Source organism: Narcine bancroftii, chromosome 1 (genome assembly GCF_036971445.1).
Source record: "Narcine bancroftii isolate sNarBan1 chromosome 1, sNarBan1.hap1, whole genome shotgun sequence".
Classification (NCBI taxonomy): Eukaryota; Metazoa; Chordata; class Chondrichthyes; order Torpediniformes; family Narcinidae; genus Narcine; species Narcine bancroftii.
The window spans coordinates 204,425,577-204,450,383 of record NC_091469.1 but is presented as its reverse complement, the minus strand read 5'-3'; the positions used below and the strand labels follow the sequence as shown (position 1 = coordinate 204,450,383).

The window sequence follows — 24,807 nt, the reverse complement described above, 5'->3', positions numbered from 1 at the left end:
AAAGCATTGGTGAACCTTCTGCATGGCCATCTCAATGTGCTGGTTGCAGTGATAGTGAATACTGAGCCCAAATTCCCAATTCCTCGCTGAAGTCCCAAATGTCAACATCAGCAACTTCTGGACCTCTGAGATTGGATTCAAGTGGAAGGAAATTCAAAGGACTCTGAAGCATTTGGGCTTATTTTGGCGTGTGGTTGATTCATTTACTCAATGGCCCCTGGAGTTTTGCAACATGGAAACAGGCCCTTTAATCCAACTTAACTATGCTGGCCAAACTGTCCCCTCCAAGCTAGTCCCATTTGCCCTCTAAACCTTTCCCACACAGGAACTTGTGTAAATGTGAATATTGTGATTGCTGTTCCTCCTGTGCTCTTCCTCTGGCAGCTTATTCCATATACCCACCTTCCTCTGTGTGAAAAAGGTTACCCCTCAGTTCCCCATTATCCCCATTACGCCTGTCTCCTCTGAATCTTCTGACACCTGGGGGAAAAAAAATCCTGTGTCATCCATGTTATCTATAGTTATTTATAAACCTCTGTACACTCCCACTCAGCCTTCTGCCCCAGGGAAAATAGTCTCTCCAAACCTACCAGTCTAGTCAATGTCCCTGTGAATCTTTTCTGCACCCTCCCTAGCTGAATCACATCCGTTATATAATGTGGTGACCACTTAATGAATTAATCTGTGTGTTCATTTAACCGGGCTATTACTGAGTACACAGGGGTTTTGGAAAATATATCAGAGCATGTAAATTCTTTTAAAAATCAACAATTTTGCCATTAACTTACTTTTTAAAAATATTGTATCCATTTTTATCCAGACACTAATAGACGAGAAGTAAAATATATAACCCTTCTTACACAGACCCCCTCGGCATCACATCTCGCTTGTAATTCTCTGGAGCTTATTTGTCAGAAGTAAGAATGAACTGGCCCCATTTTCCAGTGTTCCACTTGGTACAGACACACAGGAGATAAAATAAGTGTAAAAATGGAGCAAGGAAAGAAAGATGTTCACATTTTTAAAACACATTTCCACAATGCTTAAGAACTCTAGTTTGTATAACTGATTTAGGGCAATAAAGGCATTTGAACATGTAGTCGTAGTATGTTCATTTTCATCCTCTTCTGTTATTCAAAGGTCAAACTGAATCAAGCTAGCATTAGAAATACACTATGAATTGAATACTTGCTGTAATCAAGGCATTTTTGACAGAGGGATTTCCAGTTCTTTTGTCACCTGCAAAATGGATTGCCATGGATTCCAAAGGTATTAATTTGACAGGAATGGTTGGATAATCTAACGAATAATGGTAAATCCTATGGGATCCTTCATGTACTAAGCTGCTTTCAGATGCCATGCCTGATGGTTTTGGAACTGACCACACAAGAGGAGAGTTTGTTTTCCTCAGGAGGCCACACTGAAGCTCGTTGGTCAAAGACCCTCTGGTGACCAGGGTATTGTTGAAGTTACAACAGTGTCAACTATAGCACACTGACCTCTGGCTTATAAGGTGGCAGGTTCACCTTAAAGATCTGAGGACCGCACCTCAGCTCAAGACCTTAGCTCAAGACTGGGGGAGTGCTGCACAGGCAGAGGTTTCTTTAACACACGTATGGTGCACGACAAAAACACCGGTGCATCATTTTGGAGAGGGGTACCCTGGCCAGTATTTATCTCTCAATCAACAACAGTAAGTAAAACACATGTCCTGGGACCTTTGTGAGAAATCGCAATGTGCAAACTGTGCTGCATTTTGCATGTTGCAATCTGATTACACCTCTCCTCTGGTTCATTGACATTGTAGTGTTTTACAGCACTGTGAAAAGGGTGATCTGTAAAATGGACATCCTTTTCGAGCAGTGAAGAGTTGACTTCTTTGTAGTTGGTTTATGTCGAAGAAGGCACCACCATCTTCACTGCATGTATCTCCATCTAAATTCATTTAATTCTTAATTTACACATACTTCTTGCCCTACAACCACTTTTCCCTCTAAGCTGTGCACATGTGTGCATGCACACACGGTTTGCAACCAGCGCACAAAAGAAATTAATGTGCACACAAAAGGTTAGTTACCTAAAATATCTAGTCATGAATATTTATACTTCTTGAAAATAATCTTTTAGCTAACGGTTTCTGTTAACTAGTAAGTCGGTTTGGCGGACAATGTTCATATCGTAAAGTTTCTGAAGATCTGTTTCAAAATGACCTTGAAACAATTTCAGGTTTACTTTGCACAAGCGTTCAGTGTGCAAATACTTTTGTCACGGGAAAAATAAAATTGTACAACACAAGATTTTTGTGTGCACTGACTACTAAAAATTAGAGGGAATATTGCCTGCACTCCCACCCATCCACCCCATAAGTTTTAAAGGGTGAGAGGAAACCCATACAGTCATGGGAAAAATGAACAAACTCCTTACAGACAGTGCCGGATTCGAACTCGCTGTAATATTGTTGTGCTAACCACTACACTCACTGTGGCACCCCATATTTTGGTGTTAACCTCCATTTCCTACATTAGAACATATGAACAGAAGAAATTTGATCAGGAGGCAAAGAAGAATTGCAGCGCATCTGTTCATTGTACTTATGTGTATGACAATAAACTCTCATCTCCTTCTTCAAAGTCCTAAATATCTTGGACAAGAGATAGGAACTTCCTACTGTAACAGCAGAAAGGCAAATTTGTCCCTATACACTCCCCTCTGGGCCACAAACAGACATTCTGGATGAGGCAGAGCTTGACATGCACATCGTCCCACCTGATCTACTGTATCTGGTGCCCTTCTGAGTCCAAACACAGACTGGGTAGCCACTTTGCCAAACACATCTCTGTCCTCAGCCTCATCCATTGTCAGGGTAAGGCACAACATAAACTTGAGGAGCAATGCATCACTGCCTTAAACCTAATAGCTTGAACACTGACTTCTCTAATTTTAGGTAATCCCACCCCCATCTGATTCCACTGTTCTCTCTTTACTTACTCCTGTATTTACTTTTTTCTTTCTATCTAACTTTTCATTCACCACTCCCTTTCTAGATGGTTCTCCCTCTACTTGTCTCTCCATCTTTCACACTTTCTGTACTCTCTTACCTCTGCGGCTTCTTTCCCCTAGATATGTAATTTCATCTTTTATAGGTTAATCTTGATAAAAGATCCTGATCAAAAATGTTGAATGACTGCTGGTACCCATGAATGCTGCCTGCCCTGCTGGGTTCCTCCTGAGATAAATATTGCCTGGATCACCAAGCCCTGCCTCACTTCACGATGGTATCATTAGAGGCATTGTGTGCATTTGAAAGGGTAGAGGAGACCTTTGACACTGCAGCAGAAGCCCTGTTGTTTAAGTCAGCCTGCACTGTAATAAAACAAACAGCAGAACAAATTAAATGTACAACAGTTTCTTTATTTATCCTCAGTAATGCTAGCAGGAGTGAGGGGTGATCAGGAATGAGTTTAGTAACTTGTTCTCTACACTGAACACCCACTCAAAACATTGGCAAGTTCATCTTACTTTTATGCACCTTTGGGCAGGGGGTTGGCGTGAGACCCTTACAAGTTTCACATGTGTTTCACACACCTGGTAAGCTTGTGTTTACAATAACATATTACCCTGTGGTGTCTAGAAACATCTGGGAAATGTCAGGGTGCCCTTTACTCAAGGTGTATTGACATTCCTGTGGAGTTAGTTATTATCTCACTACAGCACAGAGAAGATCATGTTAAGAAGGCAATTATGTTCTCACCATCTTACAGGTAGCAACTGTATTTTCTCACCTAATTAACCTTCATTAAACTTATCCTTTCACACTGTCCCAGTCTGAAGTTCTGTGCTGAGGTTTCTGGAGAGGGCAGTTCATTATGACCTTCTGATTCCAGTGTGACAAGGGCCAGGACTGATTTATGATGGAATTATCTGAAGATCCAAGTTTGTGAGGACATTGTCCCTTCACTGCAAACTTCCTCTGATAGGTGTGAGTGATAATAATTACAGCAAGTTCACATCAGTATGGAAAAACATTGATGGAGCTGCAGACAAAAATCAGAAATGTATTTTTTAACATATCACCCTCAGTGATAAATACTGAAGAGCTTAATTTGTGTGAGGGGACATGGTATATTGAACAACACCAGCAAAGTGGTGAATCATGTGCACTGTGGTAATTTTCTGATACGAAAATGTGAACATCACATGAATATTTCTTTCTGTTGTGTGAAAAAAATCTCTTGTTTCTGTATACATGAAATTCCTCTGTTAGTTGTGTAAACTCAGCAGTAAGTTACTTTACTGAAAGATCAGGCAACATAAATTCCTGAAATACGTTAATCGACAAAAGTAGTTCCTAATTTGTGGTTTAAAATGGTGACAGCCCTTTCTTTGCTTGGTGAATTCCTCAGTGTATCATCTGATCCACTAGAGACTTGCTGAGGTAATTCTGGGGGTAATGTATGTGAGATGTAGGAAACAGGGCACTGGAACATAGGGATCTGTGATGTTGTGAGAATGGGGAGTCAATGCAGAAGGTGAAGTCCAGAACTACACGAGGATGAGTGGTTTTACTCACAGTGTAGACTGCTGCCGATCTATATATACATGTTCCAGGTTTCTAGTAAATCTTTCCCCAGGAACAAATAACCAAATTCCTTATGCTCCCATTAGGAGCATAAGAGCTTACCAAATCTTATATTTAATTCTCATTTGTAGTTTAGTCATCGAAGGTAAAAGATGAAGCCAGCCCTTCATTAAATGTTCTCCAAAAATTAAACATGGGTGCAGAATTTGTATTTTTATTTGGACCAATAGAAATGTGTAAAAGTATGAGGAACATAGGAAAGGTAAATAGTCTGTCTTTTCCCCAGTGTAGGTGAATCTGAAATCAGAGGGCATAGATTTAAGGTGAAAGGGGAAAGACTTGAAAGGGACCTGAGGTGGACCTTCTGCACGCAGAGATGTGCGTGGAATGAACTGCCAGAGGAAGTGGGTGAAGCAGAGACAATATAACATTCAAAAGACCCTTAGGCAAGAATGTGGACAGGAAAGATTAGAGTGATATGGATCGAGCTCAGGAAAATTGGACTGGCTTTGTTGGCATGGACCATTTGGGCTGAAGGCCATGTTTCAATGCTGAAGAACTCTATGACTGTATGACGCAGCTACTAGAAATGCTGCTCACAGTTTCTGCGACCTGGGTTCAATCCCTACCTTGGATGCTGTCTGTGTGGAGTTTGCATGTTCTCCCCCACACACCCCCACTGGATCCTCCAGATTCCTCCACATTCAATGCAGGTTTGTAAGTTAATTGTCTGATGTAAATTGCCCCGATGTGTAGGCAGTGAGTTAAGGGAATGTGGGGAGAATAGATGGCAGAAAAATGAGTGTGAAATGGGACAGTGGTGGGAGCCAGTATTGATCCAGTAGGCTGATCCTTCTACTCTGCATGGAAATATGGAGAAATAAAAATGATCAGTATATTCAGAAATCCCTTCCACCCCTCCCCAGTCAAACCACCAAGATGTCAGCTGGATATTTAAAGTGAGGTTGTAGAAAACTCAAGGCTGGTGGATGGAATATATGCAACATGATTAATGAATACACATATCTTCTCACTTTATTTGGAGCTGCTGATAAACCCCCTTTCAGATCTGGAACAACTATGTGAAGATTTAATCAAATGTCAATTAAACCATCTAGCTTGGGGCATCTCTAACACCACACAGTTGATATTGTAAAATAAGGCAGGATTTATTGAGCAGCACGGTTCGTATAGTGGTTAGTGCAAGGCTATTACAGTGGCAGCGACGTGGAATCCACTGCCATAAGGAGGTTTTACACTCTCCCCATATCCACGTGGGTTTCCTTAGGTACTCCAGTTTCTTGCCCTGTTCCATAGACATATGGGGTTAGATGGTTAATTGGTCACATGGGTTTAATTGCGCAGTACCGACTTGTGGACCGAAGGGCATTTAACGTGCTGTGGCTCTTAATTTAAATTAAATTAAAACTTATGTAGAAATGGCTTACCATCACTTCTGTTACATAGTGGGTCAGATAGTTTATGAAAAATTTTGTTGCAGCTTGCCGTTTAAAATTCTTTGGTATCCCAGATAGGCCAGGCACAGGATCCTGAACCGAAATGTTGACTGGCCATTTCTGTCCAAGGAAGCTGCCTGACTTGCTGAGCCTCTCCAGCATCTTGTTATCTCATGGATTTCCTGATTGCTGGCTGTGTGAACAGGCCCTGACCCATTGACTATTCGGCATAAATAATTCTGTGTATCTGGTCTGAAAGGGATTAAGGAGAAGAACCAATGAACTGGTTATCTTGCTTTGGTCTGATAATCACTCTGCCCTGGTAGCTGCTCTGATAGAAGTCTGGGAGCAACAGCAAAGCTTCTGAAAGATTCTTGGATTATTTTCTGTTTCTCTGGCATAGTCTAGGGCAGCATGGTTGTCTTAGCGGATAGTGCAAAGCCTTTAGAGTGTCAGGGTTCGAATCCTGCATTGTCTGTAAGGAGTTTGTATGTTCTCCCTGTGACTTCTTGGGTTTTATCGGGGGGGGGGGGGGTGCCAGTTTCCTCCCACCCTTCAAAACATACCGGGGTTTAGGTTAATGAAGTGTAAATTGGCCAGCATGGACTTGTAGACCTGAATTGGCCAGTTATATTGCTGTATGTCTAAATTTGTAAAATTAAAAAAAATATACATTTGTAGTTGTCCTGTGGCGACAACAACACCTTTTCCAAATATCTAAAAGCAAAACATCTCAGATGCTGCAAATCTGAAATAAACATACAGAATGATGGAGTAATTCAGTCAGTGTGGGTGGAGAGAGCAATAGAGTTAATACTTCAGATTTAAAAAATTTCTCCAGGTTCTTCCATAAACCATTTGATGTATTTTCAGAGTGGCAGTTTCCACAAAAATACGACAGAAGCATAAATTACTTCAAAAGCACCAGTATCAGCAAAATTAGACTCAAAAATCAGAACAGATGAATGTGTAACAAAATGTCATGAGAATTTGGAAGTGAGTGCGTGAGGGTGTGAAGTACAGCAGTAGAGTGTCACAGCATGAATCATCCAGCAACTGTTTATTCAGTATTTGTAAACACTTAACAACTTACAGCTGCATCACCAAACTGTACAATTGAGCTAAATTAAAACTGGTTTTTCAATTGCAAGTGTAGAAAAGTGGCGTTGCATGTGTTGTTGTTAAAATAGCATCAAACAGCTCCTGCTGCAGTAAACTAGATTCTGGAAATTGAATATAATAAAACGCAGCTTCCTCTTTTATCTCTAATTTCTCTGCAGGGACCAACCGCAGCATAAAGTTCACCTTCACAGATTAAACAGCATTGTAGCTGCCAGGATTTATGTTTACTGCAGCTGAACACAGCAGTCAATTGCTGCTGAGTGCTGTGATGGCTTCCAAATTAAGGATCTCCATCAAAGCAAAATGCCAATGGCAGACAATGCTCAGTTATTGGGGAGAAGTCAGCTTCCAGGTGAAGTGGAAGCTTCCGGCAACCAGAGGAGACGAGGTCATCACTACAAATGGCCTCACTTGTACAATCTAGACACAGAATGGCAATTAAAATAGAAATAGCAAATGCTGGAAAAACTCAGCAGGCCAAGCAGCACATGGAAAGAGAATCAGAGTAAATGCTTTGATGGGAATCAACTCCATCAGAATATTATAACCTAGCAGCTGATGCTGGGCAAATACAAACTGATAATCACAGTAAATGGATTATTTCTATCATTTTATTTTTCAGTTTAACTCCTGAAATCAGCCATTGTCTCCATGGCTAATTCTTCCAAAATGTTGATCAATCAAACTCACCATAGATCAATATCAATAACTGGTTTAGCTGGTCTTGATTGTGGCCCCGAAACTCCTCCTGAATATGGAACAAAAGGAACTCGGCTGGGAATTCTTGATCCCGATTCAAAGGTGGTGATGGTCAGATATTTCCGTAAATATTTCCTATTTTCAGCATCTGCACCCTTTCACGTTTGGACGCCTGCATCAACAATGAGCCTCCTGCAAGATGAGTTTTCTACAAGAAAATAAGTTTTCAGGCTTGAAATAACTCCATTCACTCACAAAGTAGGTTTGAAGCACTCGTGAACAATATTGGGTATGCTTTCTCCAACAGTGATTTGCTTGTAAGACGTGGAAACATATTTAAAATATCTGCTTTGACTTAATTTAATAGAAGCACACACACATACACACACGCGCGCGCGCACCCACACACAAACACACAAGCGCACACAGACACACACACACGCACATACACACATGCACACGCACACACGCACTCACACACACGCACACGCGCACACACACACATGCACATGCACACAAACCCACACGCACACACACCCACACACAAAAACACATGCACACACACGCACACACATGCACGCACACACACAAGCGCACACAGACACACACACACGCACATACACACATGCACACGCACACACGCACTCACACACACACACACGCACATGCACACACACACACATGCACATGCACACAAACCCACACGCACACACACCCACACACAAAAACACATGCACACACACGCACACACATGCACGCACACACACAAGCGCACACAGACACACACACACGCACATACACACATGCACACGCACACACGCACTCACACACACACACACGCACACGCGCACACTCACACATGCACATGCACACAAACCCACATGCACACACACCCACACACAAAAACACATGCACACACACGCACACACATGCACGCACACACACAAGCGCACACACACAAGCGCACACACACAAGCGCACACACGCACACACGCACACACACACATGCGTACACACGCGCGCACACGCACACACACAGCCACATACACACACACGTGCGCGCGCGCACACACACACACACACACACACACACACACACACACACACACACGCACGCACAATGTGTATATTCAGTATACTTGGGACCGGACTTTTTCAGTTAACCGGATCTTTTGGATAACTGAGCAATGGTTTTAAACAGCCTAATAGTGTCAGCGGAATACTTGTATCAGCAGTTAAACAACAACAAAGAACAACAGAAGGTTTTTCAAGCTTAAAATATTGTTTAATTCTTACCAAAAAACAATGTGATCTCTGCTTACAAAATACACATATAAAAATTTCAAATAAGTGAGATTCTTGGTTAAGTGATTTTCAGATAATCGGAAATATACTGTACATACAGGTTGTACCTCTTTTATCCCACACTCTGTGGTCCAACAACTGCCATGGTCCAGCATGTTTTGAATCTGCCACCGTGAGTACAAACTCTTTACAGACTGCAGGACTCCAACCCTGGTCCCAATTGGCTTGTGCTCTAAAGGTGTTGCGCTAGCTACAACACTAGCCGTGCTGCCTCACAGTATTATTTCCTGTTTTAAGCTTTGTTCTACCTTTGATATGTTTACATAAGGGATTCCCTTAGGGGTCAATTTCAGTTTTCCGGCATTTTCTGTGGTCTGGCAATGGCAAGGTCCCAACGCGCTAGATAAAAGAGGTACAACGTGTGTGTGTGTGTGTGTGGGTGGGTGGGTGTGTGTATAGATTTTTAAAAAATATTCTTTCATTTAATTTAACAGAAATAACACACACCCACCCACCCACACACACATCTACAGGTATATTTACATTTCAGGTAAAATTACTTGAGGATTCGAGACATTTTCAAGAAAAATATGTGACTTGAAAATGTGTAATTTGCTTGATCAAGTCTTTTGAAAAAATCTGCAGTAAGCAGAAACAAATCCTCTTCTGTTGTGGTTGTTTTATTGAACTCAGCAATGGTGTCTGTTCTATCTTCCCAAACTGGTCCATCGAGATATGCCTTGAGCACACCTCTTGCTCCCTCTAATGATGTAAACTGTTTGGGTTGGTGTTGTACTGGTTCACTACTGGGGCCCCAGAGAAAATTAATAATTTTGTAATTTGTAATCATTTTTTTTAATTTACTCACACTCCAAAATTTACATCTTAGGATTTCATTTACAATACTGTGGAAATGGAAAAGAATCCCGAGGCAGTGATCTTATTAAGGTGTCTTGGTGAGAATGTGAAAAAAAAATTCTGTTAAAGTTATTTATGGCAGTGTTCTACATTCTGTGAAATAGGCCACGTTATCTCATCACATGCATATAAGTTGTGGAGTGTAATTCAAGAAGGAAGATGACCCAAGACCACATAATTAACTGTGTGACCAGTTCTAGCAAATAGTCTCACCCAGCTTGAATTTCACACTTTATGTTAGTAACATTCTGCTTTCAAGAATTATTCTCATGTCTAATAGGAGCAGAGAGCTGCCAAAAATCAGCTCTTCCTGTGCTTTGCAGTTTGCAAATAAAGTTCTTCAGAATCCCAGAGGACACAGGAAAAGGCACTGTTATTTGGGATGGATTGCAGTGAGAACCACCTTGGGCATTGTCCGTCTCTGCTAGGTACTTTGTGACATCTTCCTCCCAGTATTTATTCCATTGCTGTATATTGTCCAAGCAACTTTCATACAACAAAGTACAGGCCCTTCGGCCCTCAATGTATGCCAACCCATATGTTCCTTCCTAAAAAAAGTATTAAACCCTCCCTACCCCATAACTCTCTATTTTTCTTTCATTCATGTATCTGTCTGAGTCACTTAAATGCCCCCCAGTGTTTCAGCCTCAATCACCATACCCGGCAAGGCATTGCAGGCACCCACAACTATGTGTGCAAAAAAAACTTATCCCTGATGTCTCCTCTAAACTTCCCTTAACTTGTACATATGTCCTCTGGCGTTTGCTAATCCTGCCCTGGGAAACAGGTGCTGGGTGTCCATCCTATCTATGCCTCCCATAATCTTGTAGACTTCTATTGTCTCCTCTCATCTTTTCATGCGTCAAAGAGAAAAGTCCCAGCTCTGCTAACCTTGCCTCATAAGACTTGTTTCCCACTCCAGGGAACATCCTGGTAAATCTCCTCTTCACCCTCTCCATAGCTTCCACATCCTTCCTATAATGAGGTGACCAGAACTGAACACAATACTCCAAGTGGGGTCTTACCAGAGATTTGTAGAGTTGCAACATGACCTCTCCACTGAACTTGATCCCCCTAAAAATGAAGCCCAGCATCCCATAGGCCTTCTTAACTATCCTCTCAACCTGTGCGGCAACCATGAGGGATGTATGGATTTGAACCCTAAGGCCCCTCTGCTCATCCACCCTCTTAAGTAACCAACCATTAACTCTGTAGTCAGTCTTCTGGTTTGTCCTTCCAAAATGCATCACCTCACACTTATCCGAATCGAAATACATCTGTTGCTTTTCTGCCCAAATCTGCATCCTGTCTATATCCTCTTGTAACCTTCGACAACCTTCAACTCCATCCACAACTCCTCCAACCTTTGTGTCATCCACAAACTTACTGACCCATCCTTCCACTTCTTCATCCAGGTCATTTATAAAAATCACAAAGAGCAGGGGTCCTAGAACAGATCTTTGTGACCTCTAGACAGCATATTTTCCTTCCACTCTCTGCGTTCTTCCTACAAGTCAACTTTTTATCCACACAGCCAAGGTTCCATTGATGCCATGCTTCATGACTTTCTGAACGTGGCGTTCCTTATCAAATGCCTTGCTATAATTCATATAGACCACATCTACTTCCCTACCCTCATCAACTTGTTTTGTTACCACCTCAAAAAACTCAATTAGACTGAACTTCTCCAAATGTTCATAGATCCTATCCTTAACAACCCCTTCCATTAGTTGACACTGGTCTATAATTCCCAGGATTCTCCCTATTACCTTTTTTAAACAAGGGGACTACATTTGCCATTGTCCAACCCTCTGGCTCTTCTGCAAGCTCCCTCTTCTCTCACTTCCCACAGCAGCCTGGGGTATATCGTGTCTGGCCCTAGCAACTTATCAATCTTAATGTTTTTAAGAAGATCCAACTCTTCCAGTTTCTTAATCTCCACATTGTCCTGCACACAAGCCTGTTCTATTCTGATCTCACCCTGATCAAGGTCCTTTGCTCTTGTGAATCCTGAAGCAAAGTATTCATTTAGCTCCTCCCCAACCTCCTTTATCCTTAAGCGGCCCCACCTTCATTCTTGTCACCCTTCTGTTCTTCACGTAAGCATAGAACGCCTTGGGGTTCTTCTTAATTCTACATGCCAAGGCCTTCTCTCCCCCCCTCACTTCGAGCTTTCCAAAGTTCTTTCTAAATCTTTCCTGCTTCCTATATTTAATGTATGCTTCCTTCTTCCTCTTGACTATTTGCCTGATCTGCTTCGTCAGCCACGGTTCCCTTTTCCTTTCATCTTTTCCTTGTCCCACTGGGACAAACCAATCTTGAACCCTGCACAAGTGGTCCCTAAACTTCCTCCACATTAATTCTGTGCTTTCACTCTTGAACATCTGTTTCCAATTTATTCTTGCTAATTCCTGCCTCATTCCTTCATATTTAGCCCTTCCCCATTTTGTCTGCTTTTATCCTTTTCTACAGCTATGCTAAGGCTCAGGTAGTTGTGGTCACTCTCACCAAAATGCTCCCTCACCGAGAGGGACTAGGTTCATTCCTCAGAACCAGATTCAGTATGGCCTCTCCTCTCATCGGCTGGTCCATATACTGTGTCAGGAAACCTTCTTGGACACACCTGACAAATTCAGCCCCATCTATCCCTCTTGCAGTCAGGAGGTGCCAGTCGATATTGGGGAAGTTGAAATCACCCATAACTATAACCTTGTATTTCCTGCACCATTCCTAAATCTGCCTGCTTATCTGCCCCTTGGTGTCCCGAGAGCTATTTGGGGGCCTATAGACTACTCCCAGCACAGTGACAGCTCCCTTCTTATTTCTGACTTTCACTCTCACCGACTCAGTGGACACTCCCTCCGCAGCGTTTTCCCTTTTTGTACTGTGATGCTATCCCTGACCACAGTAATACTACTACCCCCCCTCCACCACCGACCTCCCATTCTATTATTTTTAAAACATTTAAATCCCAATCCTGCATGAGCCAATCCTGTCCCTCCTCCAGCCAAGTTTCAGTAATGGCCACATCATCATAGTTCCATGTACTGATCCATGCTCTAAGTTCATCCCCTTTATTCCTAATACTCATAGCATTGAAATAGACAATTTCAACCCCTCTCACTGGATACATTTATGTTTTGTCCCCGGCCTGTCCTTCTACTCTAATCTCTGCACTCTCATTCTGATTCCCACTCCTCTGCCAAACTAGTTTAAACCCTCCCCAACAACTCTAGCAAACCTGCCTGCCAGGATATTGGAACCTTTCCAGTTCGGGTGCTGCCTGTCCTTTTTGTACAGGTCATACCTTCCCCAGAAGAGATCCCAATGATAAACAAATCAGAAACCCTGGGACCAACTCTTCAGCCACGCATTCATCTGCCACAAATTCCTGTTCCTACTGTCTCTGGCACGTGGCACAGGCAGTAATCCCAAGATGATCACCCTTGAGGTCCTGCTTTTTAACTTCTTCCCTAACTCTCTATATTCCCTATTCAGGACCTCATCCCTACTCCTATCCATGTCATTGGTTCCCATGTGGACCACAACACCTGGCTGCTTGCCCTCTCCCACTAGAATCAGCGATGTCCCTGATCCTGGCACCTGGAGGCTATATACCATCTGGGAGCCTTGATCTTGTTTGTAGAATCTCCTATCTGTTCCCCATCTGATAAATCCCCAATTACTATAGCTCATTTCTGTGCTGGAGACATAACCACCTCAACTTGTCCCTGATATATTGTTCCCCCCAACAGTATCTAAAACAGTAGACTTGTTGAGGGGAATGGCCACAGGGGTGCTCTGCTCTTTCTACCTCTTCTCCTTCCCTCTCCTAACTGTCACCCAGTTACCTGTCTAATGACTTTTAGGGATGACTGCCTCCCTGAAACTCCTGTCTATCATGACCTCTGCCTCCCTTAAGATCCAAAGTTCATCCAGCTCCAGTTCCCTAACTCAAGTTTGTCAGGAGCTGAAGCTGGATGCATCTTTTGCAGGTGTAGTCATCAGGAATAAACATGCTGCCCCTGACTTCGCACACCCTACAATCGGAGCACTGGACTGCCCTAACTACTGCCTCCATTACCTACTCCTAAGTTAATTAAATTAATTAAAGAAAAATCTGGCCTTACCTCACTGGGAGCAAGCTCTTCCTTGGCCTCTGCTCAATGAAGCCTCTTGAGCCAAAGCCTCAATGCTCCTCTCCTACACTGTGCCCCTCCTACACTGTGCTTTATGTTTGGTTTACTCTTTTAAAGGATGCAGACCTCAAAGTGCCAGGTAGTCACTAACCCCACAATGACGACTTGCTGGTCCATTTCAGAGCTGATCACATTACTGTGAGGAGGGAGTTATACATAGACCAGAGCATGGATGGGTGGCACATTCTCTTCTCCAAAGGAGGGATAATGATACCTCCTGAGTGCTTCACCCTGGCTTCAGCCATGATTATTATCAGCTCTAGAATGGGATTTCCTCACCCTCAATCTTGTGGCTTGAAGATGGTGGAAGGTGAGGAAAATCAACACATCAAGTTGTTCAGAGAATAACAGGAATCAAAGAATCACACAGCAAGGAAACAGATCCATAGTATATCAGTCCATGCTGACTATCATCCATCCATCTGCATTAATCAAGGATGCTTTTATTGTAATGTAATAATACATAAAAATGTAATATACATGATATACGTCAATTTTGTTTTTGCCATAAGGCAAACAAGGAGTTGCCATGAGCAGTGCCCAGTGTCACTAACAAAAGTGAAAGAAAAGCAAAAGAGAGTCCCTTCAAAGATGCTGAGTGTCCAAGAATTCAGTTCCAGTGCTCCAGCAGCCCCTGCAGCTACACAGACTTTTGTTTGAACCATCAACAACCCGAGATCCAGATCCAAACCTCCAATACGATCAGCAAGCCTTCAGCACCCAAAGCCCTACAGGAGCCCTTTCTTGCCCTCACCACCCTCTTGAATCCTGGTTCTGATACCTGTTTCCCACGAGGCAGTCTCCAGCAGTCTGTGTGTCGTTCTTCGACTGTGTTGCCAGCAACTTGCAGCCTGTGCATGTCCTTCAACTGCAAATCGCTAAAAGCCTGCAGCTGTGTGTGTCGTTTGACCACAGATCCCCAAACACTCATCGCTGTGTTTGTCCTTCGACCACAGGTCCCCAAACGCCCATCGCCTTTGTGTGTCCTTCGACCACAGGTCCCCAAACGCCCATCACTGTGTGTGTCCTTCGCCCACAAGTCGCCAAATGCCCATCGCCTGTGTGGGACCTTCGACCACAAGTCCACAGCACTAGCAGTGCCGCCATTGTCCACAATCCATTCCACAATCCCACATTAATTTGTCATTTTATTATCTTGATACTTCTTGCTCATTGGTTACACATTTTTCTTATGCAGGCAAGATGTAGGGGTAACAACCTGGTTATACCCTAAAGTGAGGCCTTTCTGGGAAGATTTGAGTAATCTGGAAAAAATTACTGGAATTCAATACCCTCAGGAACCTGAATTATTTTTATTAGAAGACGTGAGGCTGTCAAAATATCACTTTAGTGGTGGCCAGGAAATGCATAGCAGTTACTTGGAAATCTGATTCCCAGCTAGGTTTAGCCTGCTGGAAGATAGAAATGCATCAATGTGTTCCCTGGAGGAGATCACCAACAGCCTCAGAAACAGGTAGGATGTATTTTCAAGAAACTGGAATTCATACCCAAGGTACATCAGGGTAAATCTTTAATGATTCTCCCTCCTGGCTCTCCCCCCCCCCCCCCCCCCCCACCCAGTGCTCACAGCACCAAGAACCCTCGATAAGTCAGGTTATTTGATTCTTGATGGGAGTGCAGTTTATCCTTGGTGAAGCCAATCTTCTTTTTCTTATTCTTTCTCTTTTCTTTCTTGTTTCTTGGGGGTGGGAGGGTTCATCTTGTTTTGTTCTTCTTTCTCTCTGCTATCTTTCTGTTGCCCTTTTCTCCCTTTGATTCCACATGGACAATGAATTTGTGTTTTTGTAGTATTATTATCATTTTTCTTTCTTTATAACGATTGAATCACATGTTGATTCTTTTTTCTTTTAATGTTGACATACGGATCAATTTGTATTATTTTGTTAACATTTATTAATATTGATGCTTTACTTTTTTATTATTCTTCATTTTGATTGAAAATTCTCAAAATAAAATATTCAAAAAAGATGGAAGGGTAAGCAAAAGGGGTTAAAAAAAAATTACACCATAACAAAAGTCATGGTGGTCATGAAGGAATTTTAATCATTTATGGTTTTTAGACTGCAATGTCGGGAAAATCGCAGAAAAACTGAACATAATTACTGCCCATGTGGTCCCTCACACTGGGCGCCTTTTTAGACTGCAAGTACCTGAGTGCAACAGTCCCGGTGGGTGGGATGACCAACAATGAATTTTTCGGGTACGATTTACCCTCCAGGCTTCCTCCAAAAAAATTGTAGGGGTCCTGCACATTCCTTTTTAGACTGCCCATGTAGCTGCACAACTCCTTGATTGTGCCATTACATGCCTGCAGCCTAAAAACTCTAAGTGTTACTTCTGGCGGGTTGGAATGTTGCAGCGTGTTTCAGAAAATTCCCAGGACAATCACTCCCATTATTATCTCATTGTAATGGATTCTGAAGAATCCAAAGCAAAGTCTTTGCTACCTTCAGAGAAATATGTTGCTTGAGCTTCAGCAGACAATGAACTGCTACAGGAACTCAGACGTGTTAGGCAGCATCTGTGGGCAGAAATGGTCATTCATCATTTTGGGTTGGGACCCTTTATTGAGGCATTCCAGTTATACTGAGTCTTAATGAGGGAACAGACACAAAACGTTGTTAAACAGTTTCTACCCATGGATGTGGCCCAATCTGCTGAGACCCGATTTATTATCAATCTTGAGTAAATTTGATGGATTCTCAAAACATGTTGGATGACCAGTCCAGTCCAAAAGCAGGAGTCATATTTGCTGCAAAAGTGTTTTGGGTTGGTATATTGCACAATACTCAATAAGGACACAGATTCGCCATGGAGGAGTACATTTGCAGGAGAGCTTCACAAAACAGATGAGCTCATTGAAGAGAAGTGCATTCCAAGGTGTCCTATGCATTCCAATGAAGTGCACAGACCAAATCTCCCATTTGTGTTCATACAATGTCTCACAGGGTCAGGCTGGGAGGGAACAGGATAAAAAAGAAACTTTCAGTCTACATTTAAAGGGTGGCTTCAAAAAAAAACACAGCCATTTAAAAAGAATAGAGAGAAACACATAAAACCTGTTAACATTCAGAAAAGATCTATTCTTAAAAACACAAAAGGTATATAGGCAAAAACTGCTGGAGAAACTCAGCAGGTCAGACAGCATCCATGGGTACAAGTTTTAAACCAAAAATAGACTATTCACAATAAATTATTTACAAAGGGAAAACCATTCAAAGTCTCTTTGCACCCTTTGTTTCATATCCATACATCCCATAACTGAGCATTGTTACATTCAATTCTATTTACACCATTACCACCCCTGTGGCACCTTGTCACTTCTCTCTCTCTGTTGTAGAGGGGCTTCCCCTCGGCGTCAGCACCTCAGTGCCCTGTAATGGGAGGGTTCTAGCCTGTGATTCTTCCCCACAGCGCCCTCGAGTTGGCTGCACCAAGCCTCAGGGCATCCCTCAGCATGTACTCCTGCAGACTGGAATGTGTCAGTCAGCAGCATTCCTGCACCGACATCTCCGTGTGCTGGAAAACCAATAGATTCTGGGCAGAACAAAGTGTGTTTTTCACTGAGTTGATGATCTTCCAGCAGTTCTGGATGCCTGACTCTGAGTCCGTCCCCAGGTACAGTCCGTAGATCAGAGAATCTAATGTCACGTTGCTGCTGGGGGTGAACTATGACAAGGACTGCATTCTTCTCCACACACACTTCACGAATTTGCATTCAGCAAAGAGGTGGGTGACTATCTCCTCTCCATTGCAGTCATCTCAGGGACAATGTGCATTGTGGGAGCTAATGGTCAGTCAACACCTCGGGACCCGTTATCAAGACCAAGATATAAATGGGAAAGAAGCTGGGGGTGGGGCCCCAGAGTATAGGACAGAATGTGTGTGGGAGGTAGAGAATCAGGAAGGAGGGTGGGGGGAGGGATGGAAAGGATAGAGAGAGAATGTAAGTACAGGGGTACGTAAAGCTGGAACTGGTGGCAACAGATTGGAAAAATCAACGTTTAAGCGAGTTAGGTTTAAGGCTGCCCAGGAAAAATATAAGGTGCTAAATCAGGCTCAAAGAATTATTGAAGACTCCCATCATCCATCACACAGTATCTTTGACCCACAACCAGCAAGAAGGAGATACAGGAACATCAAAATCAGGACTACCAGGCTGTGTGATTGATGAACGGCATCCTGTTACCTTGGCCTCTAAATTATTCTGAAATATGTATACATAGTTATTTTATATTACACTATATGTACATCTATGATTATTATTTGCTGTGTATTTATACATGCACCATAGTCTGGAGAAACACTGTCGGTTGATAATACATTTAAGCCTGAACTTGAACTTACCTAATCTGACTTGTACAGATGCAAGGCGCCACATTATATTCACTTTAAGTCAGGAAAGAAAACTTCACAGGGAGCAGTATCCAAAATGCACATAAGCATTCTTGTATGAATATGGAATTAGGTCTTTGATTGTTAATACAGTTTACAGAAAAAGTTGGAAAATCCTCAGGATGTACAGTTTCACCTGCAAGAGATTCTGGTAGATGAATAGATGTTATTTACTGATAGCCCAACACACCTTTCATTCATATTTTTGAAAAATCTAACAAAACATTAAAAGTTCTAGTGAAGGTGTTAAGTTTGAAGGGAGAAGAGCAATGGGGCCCAATTGAGTTGAATGGGAACATGGGAACTAACTTCCAGTGTTGGGGAGAGGGGAGTGGGAACCAGGGTTCCAGTGAGTGGGTGGGGGAGTGTGGGAACTGGGGATGCAGTGAGTTGGGGGAAACCGGGGATGTGGAGAGTTGGGGGAGACCTGGGGTTGTAGAGAGTTGTGGCAGGGGTGGGAGGGGGGGTTGGGGGGGGGAGTGTGACAAATATCTCCTTGTGAAACCAGTAGTATATCATCGGGATTTCCAAACAGTTGGATAAAGGATGATCACAATTTCACTGTATATAGCAAGAATAAGAAATATGCCAACACAGCAAATATAAATTCTTTCAACGTTTTTTCTCTGTCACAGCTGTCCCTGAAGGAATTGCTGTAATTTTCACATACAATAGCTTCTTCCAAATTTAAAGAGCAGAATATTTTCAGTTAATTAACCTTCACTTTAAACTGAACTCCCAGTGCCTGGCGAGTTAAATTTCAGTTACCTTGCATTTTCCTGTTCATCTTCACATCCGCCCAAAGGGAAATACGAACACTGAGGTTGAAGAGTTAATTATCTTTATTTATCAATGTAAGGCTAAAGAAAACTAATCTTTGTTTATGTCGATCAAGTCAAAGTTTCTGAATGTGTAACATCATTCTGGTTTAACCACCATGCAGGTGGAGTCCCATCATTTGCATTCTATCTAATCTGAGCTCCCAATGGTTTGGCACTTGACTCGCAGGATCTGATCCCCACCTCCACACACCAGGGTCTGATCCCCACACCCCACACTGGGCCCTGACCCCCACTCCCTACAACAGGCCCCGATCCCATCGTCCACACACCAGGCCCTGATCCTCTCTCTCACACTCCGGGCCCTGATCCCCACCCCCACATACCGGGCCCTGATCCCCTCTCCCACACTCCGGGCCCTGATCCTCATTCCCCAGGTGTAGCACGACTGAGAGCATTCAAGATGAGAGAGAGTAACACATACTTTTATTCAGTAAGAATAACACACAATAGTCTTTGGACTGAACTGGGGTTTTGGCAGGGATCCAGGGTTTATATCAGGGTATGTGGGGGCAGAATCGGGGGAGAAGCCAGTCCTTAGGCCATTACATCTGTAATGAATTCCCATTTCACTACACCAGGCCCTGATCCCCTCTCCCACAGAGTCAGGAGGTGTGGATGCTGTAAGCTGTACCTACCCCAAGTCATCAAACATATTGCTTCAGATAAGATTATCAAGAACATTCTGGAACATGGCTGTACCTCCATTCAAATCTGCACTTGCTCCACCAGGACACCTGGGAGGGAAGAAGAAGGAGAGGTTGGACAGGTTTGTATTTATTCCCCAGAGCATAGGGGGCTGAGGGGTGACCTTACTGGTGTTTATGAAATCATGGGGGGCATGGATAAAGTGAATGCTTGCTGTCTTTTCCCAGCGATAGATGATTCTAGAACTGGAGGGCATGGGTTTAAGGTGAGAGGGAAGAGATTAAGAGTCGTCAGAGGGGCAGTGTTTTCACTCAGAGGGTGGCCAATACCTGGAACAAGCTGCTAGAGGAAGCTAGAAAAGTGGCCATGATTTTGACATCCAAAAGACATTTGGACAGATAATGGACAGGGAGGGAACCAAATGGGACTGGTCCAGAATGCCAACTTGGTCGACTTGGATGATTTGGGATGAGGGGCCTGTTCTTTGCTCTATGTAGGAGAAATCCAGATTCCACTACAAAATCTCTTCCTGGGGCTCTATTTTGACACTGGAATCTGTCTGGGGTGTGGTATACACTAGCTGGCATTAGTGAGCAGAGAAGGGGAGGTGATGGAATAACAATGCTTCACAGGCAACTGGACTGACATGAACAGGCAGGGAATGGAGAGATATGGACACTGAGCAGGTAGATTGCAATTGACATAGTCACCATCACCAGCACAGACATGTGGAGCCGAAGGGCTGTTCCTCACTGTACTGTTCTACATTTCAAAGGTGATAGAATATGGGGGAAGATGGTGAGAAAGGGTAAACAGTATGTAAGAGTTTCTGCTAGATATGTAAAAATGTTGAGGAAAATGTACATCACTTACGGACTTCATAATTGGGAATGAGGAATTGAGCAATCACTTTGTGTCTGTGTTCACGGGAGATTCAAAGTAAAACTGTCAGAAATGTTGGAGCTCCAGTGAGGATGAGGAACTGAAGCAAATAAAAATAATGCCAGAGTGGTTGGTGAGCTTGAAAGATGTTAAATGTCAAAGACCCAATGATCTACAGTAAAATCCCCATTATCCGACACCGACGTGAATTGTGGATGTCCCTTATATGAATTTTCCGGTTGATTGAGATTCACTCTTACACCTAGAATAGAATAAATACACAGTTTAAAAGACAAAAGACAGGGAAAAATGTAACGTAATTTTTAAAAACCAGTATTGTAGCATTTAATTATGCAGAGTTCACTTTAATCAGCTAATTCCCGTAACTTAAAAAAATTTAAATTTGAACCAAGTCGCTGGCGCTGTAACAGCGTTGCACTAGCCGCTACACTAACCATTCTGCTGTCATAATTAACCCCACCCCTCCTCCTGCTGACAACCCGACTCACCTCCACACAAGTATCCCAGTCAGGCCCTCGACGCAGCTCAACCCACCTCCACACAAATGACCCAGTCAGGCCCTTGGCGTAGCCCAACTCACCTCCACATAAGTATCCCAGTCAGGCCCCCAGTGCAGCCAAACTCACCTCCATGCCAGTGCCAGGTCAGGTCTTCGGCGCAGCCCGACTCGCCTCCATGCCAGTGTCCCGGTCAGGCCACAGCACACCCCAACTCACCTCCACACAAGTGTCCCAGGCAAGCCTTTGACGCACCTTCCTTTAAATTGAGTCCTGTAACAGTGCTGCGGTATCCATGCCACCATCACTACTAACCTCCCTTCCCCAAGTTTACAGATAAGGCCTTACTGAATAATGTACTAATAAAGATAAAAACTCTCACTAGGCAGGGATAGGGAGACACTTCGGGAGAGTCGCCTTAGCAGTGAGCTGCACGGCTGGGTCTTCACCCTGGGCGCTTCCATTTTATTCAAACACAAGTTTATTGAAACTTTATTCAAACGGCTGCCGCGGACACGTCTGGGGGGTGGGGGGGGCACTCCGCTGGCCGAAACTTTTATTTGGAAGTTTATTTATTCTTATTTAAATGTAAATTTATTTATTTCCTCACAGTTTTTTGCCGGTTGTTTGAGTTTCTGGCTGATTGAGTGCCGGACAATGGGGATTTTACTGTATCTGCTTGAGTTTTGAAGGAGGTGGCAATAGAGATGGTGAATGCTCTGGTTAACATCTGCCAGAATTCTATAGATACTGAAGTTGGAAGATAGCAAACATGACCCCACTACTTAAGAAAGGAGGAAGAGAGAAAGCAGGAAATTATTGATCTGTTAAACTAGTATCAGTGATAGGGAACCTGCTGGAATCTAGAACCACCTGGCTCCATGCTGAATGACTCTATGACACTTCCAACACCACTGTGCATCCTTTCCTCCTGATGTATGTTAGCACCACATTTCAATCAATCAATGAAGAGTTCCTTCAATACTCTAAATAAGACCGGATACGTCCAACCACATCAACAGCGGCCAGATCATTTCTAACTGTAAGCATGAACTAGCAGTTTTGCAATTATACAAGAGTTGATGGTCAATATACAAAGGCACAATGTTCAGGTGCACTGAAATTCTTATTTGTTGCAGCCGCACAGGTGTGCAAGAAACGGCAACAATAACAATGAAAATTAAATCACCGCAATGCTCCCTGCAATTAGAAAGAAATAGTAAATATAAAATGAGATAATAAATATAAATGAATATAAATGAAGAGATTACAAATAAAAACTAACATTCCAATATTATTTAAACACAAAGCATTAGACAGATTTATCTGATTAAATATATGGATGAATTAACCTTAAAGCAATTTATTCTTAAATCACACAGGTATATGTTCTGCTGAAGCCAACAAGTGCCTATCAGGGCCATGCCAGAACAATGGGATCTGCATAGCTGGACTGGATAACTACACCTGCCAGTGTCCACAGGATCCTGTCATCTACTTTGGAAAGAATTGTGAACTACTGTTTGACGCCTGTCATCTTCAGCTGTGTTTGAATAATGGCACCTGCCACACCACACTGGGAAGTCTGCAGTATAATTGCACCTGTTTACCTGGCTTTACAGGTACTCAATGCAGTCTAAATATAAATGAGTGCGAGAGCAACCCTTGCCGAGGGCATCATGTGGAATGCATAGATCAGGTGAATGGATATAGTTGCCAGTGTTCTCCAGGGTATGAAGGGGAAAACTGCACAACAGAAACCAATGAATGCCTTGCCAACTCATGCAAGAACAATGGAACTTGCTTGGATGGGATTGGGAATTACACTTGTCTTTGTCAACCTGGTTACACAGGGGTTAAATGTGAAACTGATATTGACGAGTGCACCTCAAACCCCTGTGTAAATGGGGCTCTGTGCATTCAAGGGGTAAATAAATATAGATGCTTCTGTGTTCCTGGATATCAGGGATCTAACTGTGAGATTGACATCAACGAATGTGCATCCAGGCCGTGCAGAAATGGGGCGACGTGCGTACATGACGTGGATCGATACTTGTGTGTCTGTCCTCTTGGCTACAAAGGTAATCTACGATTTAAGTTTAGGGCATGCATACATTGATGTAGAATAGTAATCCGACTGATTTAGATGGCTGTGCTGCAAGCAGGTTCTGCAGATTGTGGAACCTGCGACAGTATGAGAAGTGTCAAAAAGGGGGAAATGAAGATAAGCTGGAATTGTGTTCATCCCGATCGGTTACAGCTTGACTTTGGAATGATAATGGTGATTTCACTTCATTATAGATCTCTGTCCGACATGATCTTGTGTCTTCTGTCAGTGGATTTGCTTCTAGGATTTGATGGACATTAATATTGTTGTGTGACTTGAACTCAAGGCAGATATCAGAGTTAACTTTGCTGAATGTTTCTTAGATCATGGTGCTATAGGGCATGGAAACAGGCCCTTCAGCCGAACTTGCACCTTCCAACCAAGCTAACCACTTGAGTTACTAACATTTGCCCATGCTTGCCTTGGATATTCTCAGGTAGAATAGAATTTTCTCCCTCATTTGACTGTACACTATTATTTATCAAGAAGGGCAGATGAACAATTTAAATTATTCCCTTTCTGTTTATGTTGGTCTTTGAGCACCAGTCACACTTGCAGAAATGCTTCCAATTGTTCTGATGTGGACACCTGTCAGGACTCCCATCATACACAGAACCTCCTGTCAGAAGATAGCTGAAAATAAGCTTAAAACTTTTATTGTCTGAGACATAACTGTTGAAACAGTTTACTGAATCAAAGGCATTGCTGAACTACCTCTCTGACCTTGAAAACTTAACTTTCAAACTCAAGCTTTTTTTGCTTTGGAGTTTTTGACAACTCCTGCCTTTAAAAGCCATACGAGTTGCTTTTACATCATCCCTTTAAATCAGAAGCATTTAATAGTGGCTAAATACTTAAATTATTCACAACCTTATAATTAGGGAAAAAAATGAATATTGATTTAAAAATTAATTGAACAGATACAAATTAATGAAAAATAATGGCATTAAACAAAATAGAAGGACATTTCCCAGACATTCTACAGGGTGAAGAAAGAAACCCCAGTGAAAGCTGGATATTCAGCTGGCCAGGCTGCATCTGTGGAGAGAGAAACTGTAGAAGGTTAACATTTCAGGTTGAAGATTAGGAGTAGGGACATGACCCTGAAAGATGAACTC

The 24,807-nt window shown here is 42.8% G+C and overlaps 1 protein-coding gene across 3 annotated transcripts in view; it reads left to right on the top strand.

The window, feature by feature from the left end:
• Nucleotides 1–24,807, top strand: part of LOC138738438 (protein crumbs homolog 1-like) — a 114,631-nt gene that overhangs the window by 28,081 nt on the left and 61,743 nt on the right. The window contains exon 2 of one of the 3 annotated variants that reach the window (XM_069888661.1): nt 22,965–23,204. In XM_069888661.1, the coding sequence (XP_069744762.1) occupies nt 22,965–23,204 (240 nt within the window). Of the gene's footprint in view, nt 1–22,964; nt 23,664–24,807 lie in introns of those variants that run through there. The other 2 variants (XM_069888650.1, XM_069888670.1) reach the window with 2 other exon arrangements.